Source organism: Acartia tonsa, chromosome 5, assembly GCF_053477335.1.
Source record: "Acartia tonsa isolate MP-2025a chromosome 5, ASM5347733v1, whole genome shotgun sequence".
Lineage (NCBI taxonomy): Eukaryota > Metazoa > Arthropoda > Copepoda > Calanoida > Acartiidae > Acartia > Acartia tonsa.
Genome location: NC_137264.1, coordinates 47,329,806 through 47,346,056, shown reverse-complemented (window position 1 = coordinate 47,346,056; position 16,251 = coordinate 47,329,806). Strand labels below are relative to the sequence as shown.

The window sequence follows — 16,251 nt, the reverse complement described above, 5'->3', positions numbered from 1 at the left end:
CCAAATGTAAACGTTTTTTCCCAAATAACCTATCCTCTAACTCCTAACACAAAGCCTATGCACCCTGTTTACGCAAAAGTGTCAGATCCGACGCCCCCCTTAACCAATGAATCAAGATTACTAAAGTCCCCAAAGTTATTAGTTAGGCAACGAATAATAAAACGTTATTATAAAATTTTAGGGACTAGCTAAATAAACAGCGCATTGTCCCTTCTCTCTCTGTTTTGTTAGGGTCTTTAATACAGTGTATTTAATGAAATAAAATTTAGACATATGGAGGATCCTTCCTGTACCATCTGGCAGAGGACAACCTTGTGGCCGTTGGATTTGTCATCGGTCTTGACTACTCCAACCCTTACCTGCATCCATTCAAAACCTTCCAGCAGTTCAAAACACATCCGTCCGTAGCTCCTTTGTTTGAGGTAAAGTTAGTTTTTATTGTTATGGGTGCATTTCTTTTTTTTATTCTCTGATTTTTTATTGAAGTCCTTTGAAACAATTCGATTATCTTTACCTACTGAAGTACAAAAAAGTTTAGTCTTATATCAAGACCTAAAATTTTCTGTTATATCCTAAAAGTATTAAACGATTTCCTCAATATTTAAAATCAGCGTCCATGCTCCTAGAGGCCTGTAGGGGTACTTAAGGTTATGGATTTATTTATTTGTGTAATTATTCTTGGGAGGGAGAAGAAACACTCCCCCAAAATAGTTTTAAACCTTTCATTGACCTGCAACATGAAGCTTCAATATAAAAAAGCGAATTCCGTTTCTACAGTCTGACTGATAGACATCCTGTTACTTTTATACAAAGATAAAATATACAAAATTTAGGGAGGTACTAGAATTGGGTATGGAGCTAGAGCACTGAACGAGGGTGGATACCAGTCCATCCCAAAGCTGACCTTCCCTGGTGGCTGTCTGGTAGGCTGTTCTCCAGGTAATATAACATCCCTAAGCTGACTTTCCCTGTTGACTGTCTGGTAGGCTGTTCTCCAGGTAATATAACACCCCAAGCTGACCTTCCCTGGTGACTGTCTGGTAGGCTGTTCTCCAGGTAATATAACACCCCCAGTCCATCCCCAAACTGACCTTCCCTGGTGGCTGTCTAGTAGGCTGTTCTCCAGGTAATATAACACCCCCAGTCCATCCCCAAGCTGACCTTCCCTGGTGGCTGTCTGGTAGGCTGTTCTCCAGGTAACAAAAATATCATAAGTCTCCGAAGTTTATAATTCTTTGAAAATTCAGCCTTCTATCTTGAATAATTAGCAGCTTAGAAAATCATATTTCCCTCATAGCTTTACGGACGGACGGACAAAAAAAGAGTCGGGGGGGAGGTTTGAGTTCTCATAAAATATAGGAAATTAATTTGTCAGTGTGTCTTCGAAATCGATTACTATCCGGTGGATAACAACCAGTTCTCAGCCACACTGAAAAATCACGTATCATATCGTATTATATCCAGTTTTCAACGAATATAAAAATGTACAATCATAATATTAAAACCGGTTTTGTTAGCACGTGCCCTCGGCAATTCATGCCTAACATAATTGGTTTCAATCTTATAAGTGTACATTTTTATACCTGCGGAAAGCTGTTTATAATACGATGCGATAAATAACTATTTTGTACATATTTTCTGGGGCAACATTATGTGTTTACTTTGTCAATAATGAGACAAAGATAAACACAAGAATAAATATATTATCAGGGAACTTAAGGGATAAGATAGTGGATGATAAATTTATGTAGAACCCAATAAACAAAATTACCCCCTTCTTTAGATTAGAATTATTGGTTGGGAAAGTTTGGAAACTACTATACTAGTTTTAAGCAAACCAACTTAAACTTATTGGAAGTACCCAACGAAAAAGATAGAAAACTTTGGGTACCTGTGTAATTTACAGTCCAATGTCTACTCCCTGAATATAAAAGTCTTAACCATAAAACTCAGAGTGTTTAATAAATAGTGTAAAATAACAAAGGTTTTGCAATTAAAGCGCTGGGTTTCTGCTTTGGGTGTTACCTAATCCAGTACCCCCCTGGTGTTAGGACCTACCGTTACAATATAATAGACATTAGCCTTGCCCCTAGAGGTAGTTTACTAAGTAATCATCAAAAATCTTAGGAGTTTTTTATTTATAAATAGAATGTATATATTAATATTTTTACTTGGATTTTACACCAGATTATCATATACATACACTAATAAAGTGAAACTTTTAACGGAATGAAATAAGTAATAACGATCACTCCCTCCATCCCCATCCCTTTACCTCTTACTGGATAAAATAACTAACCAATAAATGACAGAGGAAATAGCAACCTCAATTGAAATTGTTTGGTTTGTGCGAACAATTATTATTATTTATTATACATAGCCTGCAGATAATCTTGACTTTTCTTTCAGATAGTTTATAATGAAACTTTTGATTTATGGCAACACGTTTCTCTAGTTTTTAAAAGCGTAGATTATCTTATACGTTTTGTATTCGTCTGTCCACCTGTACGTTGTTAAAGCTTATTGAAATCTTAATGAAATATGCCAATTTCAAGTTAAATTCATAGAAGATTTCATTTAACAGTTAAGCACGTTATTAAAACTTTACAGGAAAGATTCAGTAAGGGACATTGGGCTGTTTATTACAAAGTCCCCAAAGTTTTATAATAACGTTTCTCATTCATTGGCTTAACAAATTTAGGGACTTTGATCAAATTTTGATTGGTTTGTTCATTAAGTTGAGTGTCTGAACGTTTCAAACATTTTCTTTATGATTATTGGGGATATCAATCAATTTACCGGCTATTGTCTTTTCCATTTAAATCCGTGAGAAAGATTAGTATTAGGTATTTGATTAAATTCTCACTTATTTTTTTTATGATTTGTTGAGCTTCGTTTTTTTGGGTGTTGTCATCTTTATTCTATATTAGTATTTGATTTATTTGTGGATTGCGGATTCGGATTCCGGGTCTTAAAATTGTCCAAAAATTGGGCGGATTCCGAATTCGGATTACCAACCCTAGTTGCAATTGTTCTTTTTTAAGGCAGATATATCTACTTGAATGTTGTTTTTATTTGGGATCTAAAGGGATAAGACAATGGCCGATAAATTGATGCACATCCCTAATGATAATACACAAAATTACCCCGGCTGTAGATTATCATTAGTGGTTGAAACGTTTGGACCTTTAACTTAATGAACAAACCAATCAAATTCAACAAAATTCCACAAAGATGTTAAGTCGACGAATAAGAAAACGTTATTGTAAAACTTTGGGGACTAGTGTAAAAAAAATAGCCTAATGTTCCCTCCTGTGACGATAAATTGATATAAATCCCAATTAATGATAAATTATTGATTGATAAGATTGGACATTACTACATTTGGAGCCACCCAATCAAATTTTTATCTTTTGTCTAGGTTTTATGAACGTGCCCAAGATCAAGGGAACCCACAACGCCATGAAGAGTGCTATGCTCGCTGCGGAATCTATCTGGGACTCTCTAGACAAGGCATCAAGCATTATCCCAGCTTATACCATCAACGATTAAATAATTCGAAATAAATTAACGAAACCTGTACGTAATTTCAGCTGTCGTTGGGGGGCCAACACATAGAATTGACGACCTTTACATCTGCCCCTCCAAATACTATTTTAGATATATTTCGCTTGTTGCTTACATCTTATTTATGAGATTTATCATATAAGGGAATAGTTTTCCTTTGTTTATTTACTACTAAAGGTTAGGTTAGGTTAGGTTATATTGGGTACAGCAAAGCCCTACAGGGTTTGGCACCACAGGTATAGGCCCCGCTGAGTTTAAAAATGAATGTGGGGGAGGGGTCAAGTGCTCTATAAGCACCATTCCCTCTCATAATTAAATGTTATATTGTAAATTGTAATGGAAATTAAGATATTTCATTCTCATAAAAATAACTAGCCTTTATATTTGAAGGTTGCAGAGAGGGGCTAGAAAATAGCCTAAAACCATCGCAGAACCTATGTAAAGCTAAACTAAATTAGATAAGCCAATCGGTTAAGAAATTATCAAAATCAGACAAAGAAAAACCTTACTACTCTAGGTATAAAATATTAGCGGCTGCGCCCCTAGAATCTAGAAAAATAGCCAAAAACATACCCAGACTTATTTTTTTTTTTTAAATGGCTTAAAATCATCTCAGGACTTGCAAGAAACTTTACAGTAAATGATAACCATATCGGTTTAGCGGTTAGCGAGATCCTTCGCTACAGACAAAAAAAGCTTACCACAATAGGATAAAACTGACCGCAAATAAACCTGGGTAATGCCATATCGCAGGGAGAATCCGAGGCCACTACAGTAGAACCTGTCAGCTATGAAACAGCCCTCAAGTCATCCTGGGTATACGATGAATTAAAACAAGTCAGGTATAAACATTTCCAGTATGGCTTCGAAACCGATTAATATCCGCTGGATTATAACCGTATCTTAGCCATACTAAACTTTTAGAACATCCTATTACAGATAATTGTACATTTGATAACCGCAGAAAGCTGTTTATAATACGATGCAAGAAATAACTATTATTTTATCGTATCATTGACAGCTTTCTGCGGATATTAAAATGAATGTTAGCTTCTATAGGCCGAAGGCCTGGGCTAACAAAACTTGTATTAGTTTTATGATTTTAACTTAATATTTGTGGGAAATTGTCTGTAATGAGATGGCGATGCAATATATAATTTTTCACTGGCTGTGAACCGGTTCTAATCCAGCGGATATTAATCAGTTTTGAAGACATACTTTTTTTTTGAATCCATTTTGTCAGAGGTCATTTGGTTCTATTAAAATTAAAATTTTGAACTGGTAAAACAGTTAAGAATCTGTACGACTGTTTTTTTTTCTTCAAAAAGTCATAAAAATACAAACATCTATTAAATGACGTCTTTTAATTCAATTTAAAAAGGTTTTTTCCCCTTTATTATAAAAAGGTATTAATGGCTGAATAGCCTCTATTGTTGTTTTTAATCAATCAAAATCTCCTTATTTATATTCACTATAGATATATTGAAAAAACAAAATTGTTTTTTAGAACTTAAGTTCCAAAAATCCAATATCAGCTAGCGAGATCCCTCGGTACACAGAGACAGACAGAAAGACAGACAAATATCACGTTACTTTAAAAGAATAAATAAAGCTGCTAGACTGCTGACTTACTTGTTTTAGCCCCTTTTTACAGCTATTTATGACATCTGTTTCTGCAGTTATTTAGAAAATAGACTTGTTGCAAAAACAGGTATGGCAACATCTTTAAGTAGTGAAGTAGCTAAAATATTATGTATGGACAAACAGACAAAGTGAGTTATGATAGATCAGATGATCCTATAAAGGAGCCGGGAAATTACGTTTTTCTCATTATGTTTCACACATACAAACATAAGGACATATATAAGAGTGCGCTTATTCGTGGACCCCGCTGACTAGCCATAATATTTACATCAAATTCAGAGAGAGAGGGGACAATGTTCTGTTTATTACACTAGTCCCCAAAGTTTTACAATAACGATTTCTTATTCGTTGGCTTTACAACTTTGGGGACTTTACTGAATTTTCATTGGTTAGTTTATTAAGTTGGGTGTGCAAACGATTCAATAACTAATTTTAATCTGCATAAGGGGTAATTTTGTTTGTCATTGGGAATGTACATCAAATTATCGTCTATCATAGTCTTATCCCTTTAGATCTGTACTGGCAACCAAATACAGAGGGTACAGGTGGGCCAGTATTGTGGTCAAAAATAGTCCAAGGTGGGTGATAGCAAATTCGGACAGCACCCATTTTATGATATCTTCTGCAACATTTACTCGTTTCATGGTGAAAAGGTAAAAAGATTTACCTAAAAAGATAAATCTAATTAATAAAGATTAAATAACTATTATAGCCTTATTTACAACAACATAGCTAAACTTATTTAAGAACATTACAATTGAATTATAAGTTACAATTGACTAGATAATTTAAAGTAAACTATTACAAAAATTTAAGTTAAAATAGACCAAGCTACATTCACTAAGTTCAATAGTTCAAATTTGGTTGATATTAAATCTTACTTCAGATATCAGGGTTTGTAAGCTTTCTTCTAATTGCATAACTAGGCTCATAGAGGGATGACCAGCATCAGAAGGACAAAGAGAGGGGAGCTTCATGCAGACAAGTGGATGACTAAGACTGTCAAAGAATTAAAATGTCTGCAGTCAGGGGTCTCTCAACGGATCATCAGAAAATCTTCAGCCTGGTAAAATGTTGAATTAAGAATCAGGTTCATAGGATGATGGTGATTAAAAAGAAAAGCTTTTAGAACGATTGGAAGCAATAAATGTACCTAATCTATCTCTTGACTTTAAAAAGAATCCTAGGTAATAATTAAAAGTATTACCTTGAGTTATCACAATATAACAAATATAGAGTAGCATTTGGTCTGGAAAATTATCACTTATAACATGGATAAGAAAATAAAAATATTTAAAAATTCAAAATAAAATTTAAAAAAAATTAAAAAAAACTTTAAAAAAAACTAGGTAAAAGATTTCATTAAATTTAATTTGCTTAATTGAAAGAAGCAAAAAGATTAAATTTAAACTTGAAACTAAATTCAATAGATTTATTTTAATTTAAATTAAAAGAAGAACTGAATTATTTTAACAATATTTCACAATTAGAACCTTTCAGCTCTAAGAACTAATTGATACTAAATTATAATAAGAAATTGAATGAATTACAATTAGTAAACAATGTACTGTCATTACACATGTATGACTAGCACATGGAAATGATTTGGTGCGGCAAAAGTATAAAATGTTATGTGGCATTTAGTCCCATCTGGGATAAGGAATGGACTTAATTTCCCAGACATTTTTTCCGCGGAAATTTTGGGGAAATTTTGTCCGAAAATGAAAATGTTTTGATAAAATTTCTGAAAAGAATGGACAAATTTTAAGTACAAAAAGTCCCTTTTTAGGGAAAAAAGATACAAAACAATTTTTGAAATTTTAGAGAATTAAATAATACAATGGAGAGCATGAATTATACTAATTTTCTCAGGATCTAATATCCAATAGAGTCAAATGAGTAAACAGTGCAGCAAGATAACACATTCTGCTTAAATGGTCATAAAAAAGGGGATTGATACTTTCAGCGTCATTACGACTACAACACTCCCGACAAACAAAAAAGTATCAATACACTTTTTGTAGGTTAGAATTAATAGATGTTAAAGAGTCTAAATTAGTTCACTTTGCAAGAGATAGATCTAGGGAGACACATATATTAACAGTACCACTGTGTAGTTGCTTCAGTAGCCTTACTGGTAATAAAAGTCCTAAATCTGTACTGCAACACTCTGTCATCAGAACAGGAACAAGAATTTATCCATATAATGACAGTATTTTGCTCGGATCAATCCTGGAGAATTTGGATTGAAAGGAATAAAAGCAAAGATTGACACACTGTACATGACAAGGATTAGAATTATCCCAACAAGATAACAAAGAAGAATAATCTTGATGAGTAGAATAACAAACCAAAGTTGTGACAACCTGATTTACTTCAAGAGGGTGGTGATAAAATGCTTCTTGATGGTTGGTATTGAACAGAAGGTGGTTTAAGCTTACACTTCTTGGGGTTACTAAATCTTTTTACTGTACTGGCAACCAAATACAGAGGGTACAGGTGGGCCAGTATTGTGGTCAAAAATAGTCCAAGGTGGGTGATAGCAAATTCGGACAGCACCCATTTTATGATATCTTCTGCAACATTTACTCGTTTCATGGTGAAAAGGTAAAAAGATTTACCTAAAAAGATAAATCTAATTAATAAAGATTAAATAACTATTATAGCCTTATTTACAACAACATAGCTAAACTTATTTAAGAACATTACAATTGAATTATAAGTTACAATTGACTAGATAATTTAAAGTAAACTATTACAAAAATTTAAGTTAAAATAGACCAAGCTACATTCACTAAGTTCAATAGTTCAAATTTGGTTGATATTAAATCTTACTTCAGATATCAGGGTTTGTAAGCTTTCTTCTAATTGCATAACTAGGCTCATAGAGGGATGACCAGCATCAGAAGGACAAAGAGAGGGGAGCTTCATGCAGACAAGTGGATGACTAAGACTGTCAAAGAATTAAAATGTCTGCAGTCAGGGGTCTCTCAACGGATCATCAGAAAATCTTCAGCCTGGTAAAATGTTGAATTAAGAATCAGGTTCATAGGATGATGGTGATTAAAAAGAAAAGCTTTTAGAACGATTGGAAGCAATAAATGTACCTAATCTATCTCTTGACTTTAAAAAGAATCCTAGGTAATAATTAAAAGTATTACCTTGAGTTATCACAATATAACAAATATAGAGTAGCATTTGGTCTGGAAAATTATCACTTATAACATGGATAAGAAAATAAAAATATTTAAAAATTCAAAATAAAATTTAAAAAAAATAAAAAAAAACTTTAAAAAAAACTAGGTAAAAGATTTCATTAAATTTAATTTGCTTAATTGAAAGAAGCAAAAAGATTAAATTTAAACTTGAAACTAAATTCAATAGATTTATTTTAATTTAAATTAAAAGAAGAACTGAATTATTTTAACAATATTTCACAATTAGAACCTTTCAGCTCTAAGAACTAATTGATACTAAATTATAATAAGAAATTGAATGAATTACAATTAGTAAACAATGTACTGTCATTACACATGTATGACTAGCACATGGAAATGATTTGGTGCGGCAAAAGTATAAAATGTTATGTGGCATTTAGTCCCATCTGGGATAAGGAATGGACTTAATTTCCCAGACATTTTTTCCGCGGAAATTTTGGGGAAATTTTGTCCGAAAATGAAAATGTTTTGATAAAATTTCTGAAAAGAATGGACAAATTTTAAGTACAAAAAGTCCCTTTTTAGGGAAAAAAGATACAAAACAATTTTTGAAATTTTAGAGAATTAAATAATACAATGGAGAGCATGAATTATACTAATTTTCTCAGGATCTAATATCCAATAGAGTCAAATGAGTAAACAGTGCAGCAAGATAACACATTCTGCTTAAATGGTCATAAAAAAGGGGATTGATACTTTCAGCGTCATTACGACTACAACAAGATCCCTGCACCAAATTTCTTTGGATATTTATTGTGATGCATGTTATTTCTTATCTCTTCATTGTTGGTTGGAGCAATGAATATTTGATTAAATATCACCTAGTCGGGCGTCCTAGCTTTTTTATTTGGGGGGGAGGGGGGGTAAAATTTTGAAAATAAAAATTTTGGGGGGGGGGTAATCTTTATTTCATAGAAGCATTTATTTTTTATTTTTTTTGGGGGGGGGGTAAAAATTGAAAATCCCAAATTTTGGGGGGGGGGGGTAATCACCCCTTTACCCCCCCCCCTTGGACGTCTATACCTAGTCCGATCTTTTATCAGGAAGGGAGGGGACAATGAACTCAAAATTGGACTAGTACCCAAAGTTTTAGTAAAACTATGTAATTTTTCCTAATTGTTAATAGTTGGTTCTAATCTAGTAGTGTCCAAACTTTTCGACCAATAGGTTTAATCTCAAGGGGGTAATTTTGTTTATCATAATTTTGGATGTACACCAATGTCTTATCCCTTAATATCCCTGCTTTGATATTGTATTCACCTTCCAAAATATGCGTTTACTTGTCTCGGAATTTGTTAATCATGTATTTAGCAGGGAGGGAGGGAGGGGATATTGGACTGTAAATTACACTAGTACCCAAAGTTTTACAACCACGTTATTTTATATTTAAGGCTTAAAAACTTTGAGTAATGGAATTTTACTGGTTGATTACAAATTTGTATTGTTAAAGCATTTCAACCTATAATCTTTATCTACTGCAGGGATAATTTTGTTTATTTTCATTGTGGATGTATAAAAATTTATCATCCACTATCTTATCCCTTTAGATCCCTAAATATTGACGCTTTTTACTAAATTTCTATTCTAGAGTATGTCTTAAGAAATTTAAGTAACAGGATGTTTGTCTGTGTGTCCCTAAAGTGTCCCTAGAGGCCTCTAACGGCGTACTTGCTAGTAAATATAAATAGCATATAAATGCAGGCATCTAAAGGGATAAGACAATGGCCGATAAATTGTTGTCTCTAATTCCTAATGATAAACAAAATTACCCCTTCTGTAGACTACAATTAGTGGTTGAAACGTTTGGACACTCAACTAAAAGTACCAACCAATTAAAATTCAATAAAAGTCCCCAAAGTTTTTAAGCCAACGAACAAGAAAACGTTATGATAAGACTTTGGGGACTAGTGTAATAAACAACCCAATGTCCCCACCTTCTCTGATATAAAAGGCTATTCACGTAGTCTTTTTTTTAATATTTATCTAATTTAAATTTTTGTATAATAAATATGAGCTTCTCGCTGTTATGGATATGTTATCTTCTTGTTTTATTTATTTTTCTTTTAAATACTATGTACAGAAAATCTTAGGTAAATCATGGTGTTATAAAATTGTTTCATTATTTTCTCTATTGTTTACAGTCTATTTATTAAAGAACAAGAGGGGGGGAGGAAGTTTTGACACATTTGCGTAAACAGTGAGTATAGGCTTTATCTTTGGACTGAAAAGATAGGCTATGAAAGAAAAAATCATTTTTTTACGATGAATTTTCCCAAGTTTCAAATTTTTTGGATAGGCCTCCAGGTTCAGGAGCTGCAGGCCTCCAGTTGCTTTTGTGAAATAATGCAGTCCTAAAATCATGTAAGAAAAAGAACACAAAATACCTATTTCATCTACTTGAAATTCCTTTTTACAGGAAAGGAGGGGACATTTGACTGTTTGTTACACTAGTCCCCAAAGTTTTATTAAAACGTTTTCTTATTCGTCTATGGAGGGACTTTTATTGAATTTTGATTGGTTGGTTCATGAATTTTAGTGTCAAAATTCTAATCTACAGAAGGGGTATTTTTTTATCATCATTGGCGATGTACAGTACATCAATTTATCAGTCATTGTCTTATCCTTTCAGATGTTAATATTAGTGGATTTTTAATTGAATATTTTTTTCTCTTAAAAAATGTTCTTATAAAAAAGTTTCATACTGGGAATGATTAAATATAAACAAAAGAAAACCAATCCTACGATTCTAGAAATTTTTTAAATTGGATTTAAAAGTTTTTTCTGAGGTTTAATAAGATATGAATAGTGAATATATATATTTTATAGAACTCATACGTTTTTGGTAAAATTATAATTTTAATATTTTGGTTTAATCTTTAGCGGATCTTATATAAAAGAGGGGTGGGGGGGAGTTTTGACACATTTGCAAGAGTTAGAGTTCAACTTTTAAAACAAAATATGCATCTTTTATATTCAAATATATAAATAGCAATCAAAAAGATGCATAGGTATTTTGTTCTATAGTTGACCTGTAACTCTTCAACAACAAAAAAATTCAATTTTTACCTGTCATATGACCACCTGGAGGCCTGAAGCTCCTATACCTTGAGGCCTACAGCTTGATCAATTTTGAAATTAAAGATTCTCGTCAAGATGCATCTCTATAATTCAATTTGTCTGTCTCTCCGTCTGTAAGTAACTATTCAAGATAGACAGCTAAAATTCATAGTGAATAGTGAATGTGCATCTAATTGACTTGTCCGTCGGTCATGCTTCATAAGACATAAATACTAATTTTTGGGAATAGTCTCATAAGGGGCGATTCGTCGTATTTTTAAAATTGCTTTTTACAGGTTAGGTTATATTGGGTAAGGTTATTGCCCCACAGGGTTAGAGGCCCCCGCAGGTAGAAATAGTAGAAAAGCTACTGTGAAAAATACGAAGAATCGCCCTTTAAGGTGCGTTGCCACGAAAGGGACTATACCCTAATTCTTTTCTATAAAAGGTGTATGATTTTTATTTAACTATAGATATAGATAAGATCTGCTCTATAACCCACTTTTTGCGTTTGTCCATGCTTTTTTATACTCCGGTGTTTAAAGATATTTTTTCTTTGTAGAAATATCAAGCCCGCCTTCCACAAGTTTGGTCTGTACGGTGGTCTCATGTACACGGGTCTATTCTACATCATTGGCAGAGGAAAAGAACCATGGACTCTCAAACACGAGGTGAGATTTTTTTTTTTACGGTAGAGCACATATTCCCAGGAAGGGTGGGACAATTGGCTGTTTATTACATTAGTCCCCAAAGTTGTATAATAATGTTTTCTTATTCGTTAGGTAAACAACTTTGGAAACTTTAGTAAATTATAATTGGTTGGTTAATTAAGTTGAGGGTGATAAGAATTAACTACCCCCCATTTTTAGAAAATTTCCAAAAAATAAGGGAAGGGCTTCTGTTATCTGCTAGGTACTTTGAGGAAGAGCACCAACACAGGGAGGGAGGGGACATTAGGCTGTTTATTACACTAGTCCCAAAAGATTTATAATAACGCTTTCTTATTCGTTGGCTTACTAAACTTAAGAGACTAAATTTCAATTGGTTGGTTGATTAAGTTGAGTTGTCCAAACGTCTCAACTATTAATAATAATCTACAGGAGAGGTAATTTTGTGTATCCTCATTGGGGATTTTATCATTTGATCGGCTATTTTCTTATCCCTTTAGATCCCTGAGGTACACACCATTTACAATGTTATCAATAAACGTGTAAAAATCCTTATTGATATACTCATTATTTTTTTTTATAAAACTTTGTTGATTATGGATATTGAAACTTTAATAAATACAGAAAGCCTAGATCCTTAATTCAGTAATTAACCCAATAAGAACACAGCGTAGGAACAACCCAAACATATCATTGATTAGAAATTGTACATATTTTGTTATGAAAATTCGGATCTACTGCAGTTCACGGTAAAATATTGCTGGTAACGAATATTGCTAAAAATCTATGAATTTTAAAGGCTGCTAGCTGCCAAACGGCTGAACGTATAGATCATATCCGCACACCATTTTAATCGGTATAAATAGGCCTACAAATAATCTGGAATAGCCAAGATCCAATTATGCACAGGGAAAGCTGCACTGAAGAAAAAACTCGTAAAATAGGCCTTTTTCGCGCATTTCTCTGCACTGCGAGATAATTATGCATTATTGATTTATGGCTATTCCAGACTATTGTAGGCCTTCTTATGCCGTTTAAAACCATGTGAGGGCATCATCTGTACGTTCAGCCATTTGGCAGCTAGCAGCCTTTTAAATTCAAAGATTTTTAGCAATATTCGTTACCAGCAATATTTTACCGTGAACTGCAGTAGATCCGAAAATTCTTCTTTCCTTTTACATATCTGGTTATTATGGTTAAAACTTTTAACACGTAGATAAATATTATTTTCTTCGGGGATATAAATGTATAAGACAATGGCCGTTAAATTGATATACATCACCAATGATGATACACAAAATTACCCCTTTTGTAGACTACTATAAGTAGTTGAAACGTATGGACACTCATCTTGATGAATCGACCAATTAAAATTCAATAAAAATCCTTAAAGTTATTAGGCCGGCCAATGAATAAGAATAGTTATTTCTCGTATCGTATTATAAACGGCTTTCCGCGGATATAGAATGTACAATTATGATATTAAAACTAGTTTTTTTAGCCCCAGGGTGCCGAAGGCACCGGCTAAAAAAAACTGGTTTTAATCTTATGATTGTACATTTTTATATTCGTAGAAAGCTGGATATAATACGATGCTAGACATATTTTTTTCGTATGGATGAGAACCGGTTCCTATCCACCGGATTCGAATGAATACGAGAAAATGTCTTCACAAAACTTTGGGTACTAGTTTAATAAACAGCTTGTTGTCCCCTCTCTCTCTCTGATTATTTTGTCTGACTGATCATCTGGGGTAATAAATGTATTGGTACTTGATTTCCTGTTATACATTTGGTTATTAAAACTTTTAACACGTGGAGAAATAAAATGTTTCTAATGATTTATCATTATTTAATATGACATGAAAACTTTTTTCTCGTATTTATTCGAATCCGGTGGATAGGAACCGGTTCTCATCCATACGAAAAAACTATGTCTAGCATCGTATTATATCCAGCTTTCTAGGAATATAAAAATGTACAATCATAAGATTAAAACCAGTTTTTTTTAGCCCCGAGGTTTTAATCTTATAATTGAACATTCTATATCCGCGGAAAGCCGTTTATAATACGCTGCGAGAAATAACTATTCTAGTATAGCTTCCAAACCGAGTAATTAACGCTGGATTTGAACCGATTGTAAGCAGCACTAAAATAACACACGTATCTTATTGTATTTTCACGAATATGAAAAGAAATAATAATACGCCAAAACTGTCTGTGATACATTGCGATAAATAACTATTCTTTGCAGATGTATAAACCATTTTTGATACTTATGCTTGAGTAGGGCATAGGTTAGTTTATATGAAGTAAAGGCTAGAAAAGGATGGGTGCCAGCAGAGACCATGCACAGTTAAAAAACTGCTAGATACAGGATAATGTTTATGGATATACTTACATTTTTAGGACTTGATTATAGAGTTGCTTCGCTTATAACATTATACTTTGTTGTCCCAGGAATTAATATACCAAAAATCAGATCAATCGGTTGATTAGATCACATGAAAATATGTTGTTAAAAAAGTAAAAAAATCGACATGTTTAAAATGGACGTACGGACATTCTGGTAATGATTATAGAGTTGCTACGCTTTCTAAATCGTACCTAACTACTAAAGGAATCACCATTCAAAGTTTGAAATCGATAGGACAATTCTAACATGCCTAACTGACCGACCCTAATTATAGAAAAGCTTTGCTTTTAAAAATTTGATTTTAACATTACTTTCATAATGAAAATGAAATTTTCCACGTATTGTAAATTGCAGTAGATTTTCTTTGTATTGTAAAATTATCGAAATGTGAATTTTATGGTTCGCCCCTTGTATATTAGGGCTTTGTATTCACTGAGAAAGGAAGGGAGCCAGGTATCTCAAAAGATAAGACAATGGACGATAATTTGATGTACATCCCAAATGATAAAATTTACATTATTAGTTCACAAGTTTGGACACCACTACTTTGGAACTAACCAATAACAATTCAATTAAAGTACCCGAAGTTTTTGATCCAACAAATAAGGTTACGTGTTTGTAAAGCTAATTAAGATAAACTACCCAAAGACTTTAAAATTTAGATACAATAGCCTAAAACCAACCCGTAAGCTATGTAAGCTTCCCCATAAGAGGTTAGACATAAAAAAAAAGTACTACTTAATGTAATAGGATTAAATTGAAATAATATTTTTAAGATTAACTTTGAAACATGAATTATCTAAGAAACCAATCCAGTTTAACTTTTGAAAAATAAGGAAGCTTCATTTTTAATGGAAACCAGAATAATATTTGTTGTTTATTTCAAACTAGCGGCTACGCCCCTAGAGGCCTCTAGGGGACACGTAAAATGTTTTCTTTTCAATCTATGTTAAGATATCAGCTGTTTACCAAAAATACAGTTTTTTTTATTTTTGGCGATTTCTTTATGGATTGTGAGGGTCTATAAGAAGCTTCACTGTAACCATTTCAATTAAGCGGTTAGCGAGATCTTTTGCTACTGACAAAAAAACCTTTTTACTAGGATATGTTTTTTACCTTATGAGAAGCAATGCTCATCATTATGCCAAAATTTCATAAGAATTACTTATCAAAAATCGATTGGATGATTTTATTAGTCCAAAGCATAACAGGCAATGTATCGTAAATTGATGCAATTTTCTTCTTACATGGCCAGAAATAAACTATCTAAGCTTCCTAGATTATACTTTATTAATACAGGAATCATTGAAATGCCTAAATTTTTTAAGCCCACCTAATAATATTAAGTAGAAATAATATTCTATTTAGTTGATATATGAACTTCTATGTCCCGAAAATAAGGCATACACTAATATAAAATACATGGTGCATTCCCATAAACTGAGAACACACCCCTTCCCGCTCTCCTTATTTTTAAAATAATCAGCAGGGGTATAGTTTTTTTATGCTTAACTCCTGAGGGGCTATCCTATACCCAATATAACCTAACCTATTCTAGCCTAGAGTATAACATTAACCCATGACGACCAAGCTTTATTATTAGGGGGGGGGGGGGAATTTAAAATTTTGTCGGTGTGGAGGGGAGGGGGGTGTTTCTTTATATCATATAGGCAAGGACATCC

At 32.9% G+C, this 16,251-nt stretch overlaps 1 protein-coding gene and 1 long non-coding RNA gene across 7 annotated transcripts in view; one reads left to right on the top strand and one right to left on the bottom strand.

Moving 5' to 3' along the window:
• The window catches only part of Etf-QO (electron transfer flavoprotein-ubiquinone oxidoreductase), a 51,470-nt gene that overhangs the window by 29,134 nt on the left and 6,085 nt on the right, over positions 1-16,251 (top strand). For all 6 annotated transcript variants that reach the window (XR_013879984.1, XR_013879983.1, XR_013879982.1 and 3 more), the window contains exons 12-16: positions 270-422; positions 834-939; positions 3,422-3,513; positions 4,321-4,409; positions 12,049-12,157. Coding sequence is in view for 2 of the 6 variants with exons in the window: in XM_080161946.1 (XP_080018072.1) it covers positions 270-422; positions 834-939; positions 3,422-3,513; positions 4,321-4,409; positions 12,049-12,157 (549 nt within the window). In the remaining 4 variants the exon portion in view is untranslated. The remainder of the gene's footprint in view (positions 1-269; positions 423-833; positions 940-3,421; positions 3,514-4,320; positions 4,410-12,048; positions 12,158-16,251) is intronic.
• On the bottom strand, positions 5,830-9,153 carry LOC145319682 (uncharacterized). Its single transcript, XR_013879988.1, has 5 exons — positions 8,373-9,153; positions 8,047-8,228; positions 6,419-7,832; positions 6,093-6,274; positions 5,830-5,878 (listed from the first exon to the last, which is right to left on the bottom strand). It is a non-coding gene; the product is annotated as an uncharacterized LOC145319682 (long non-coding RNA).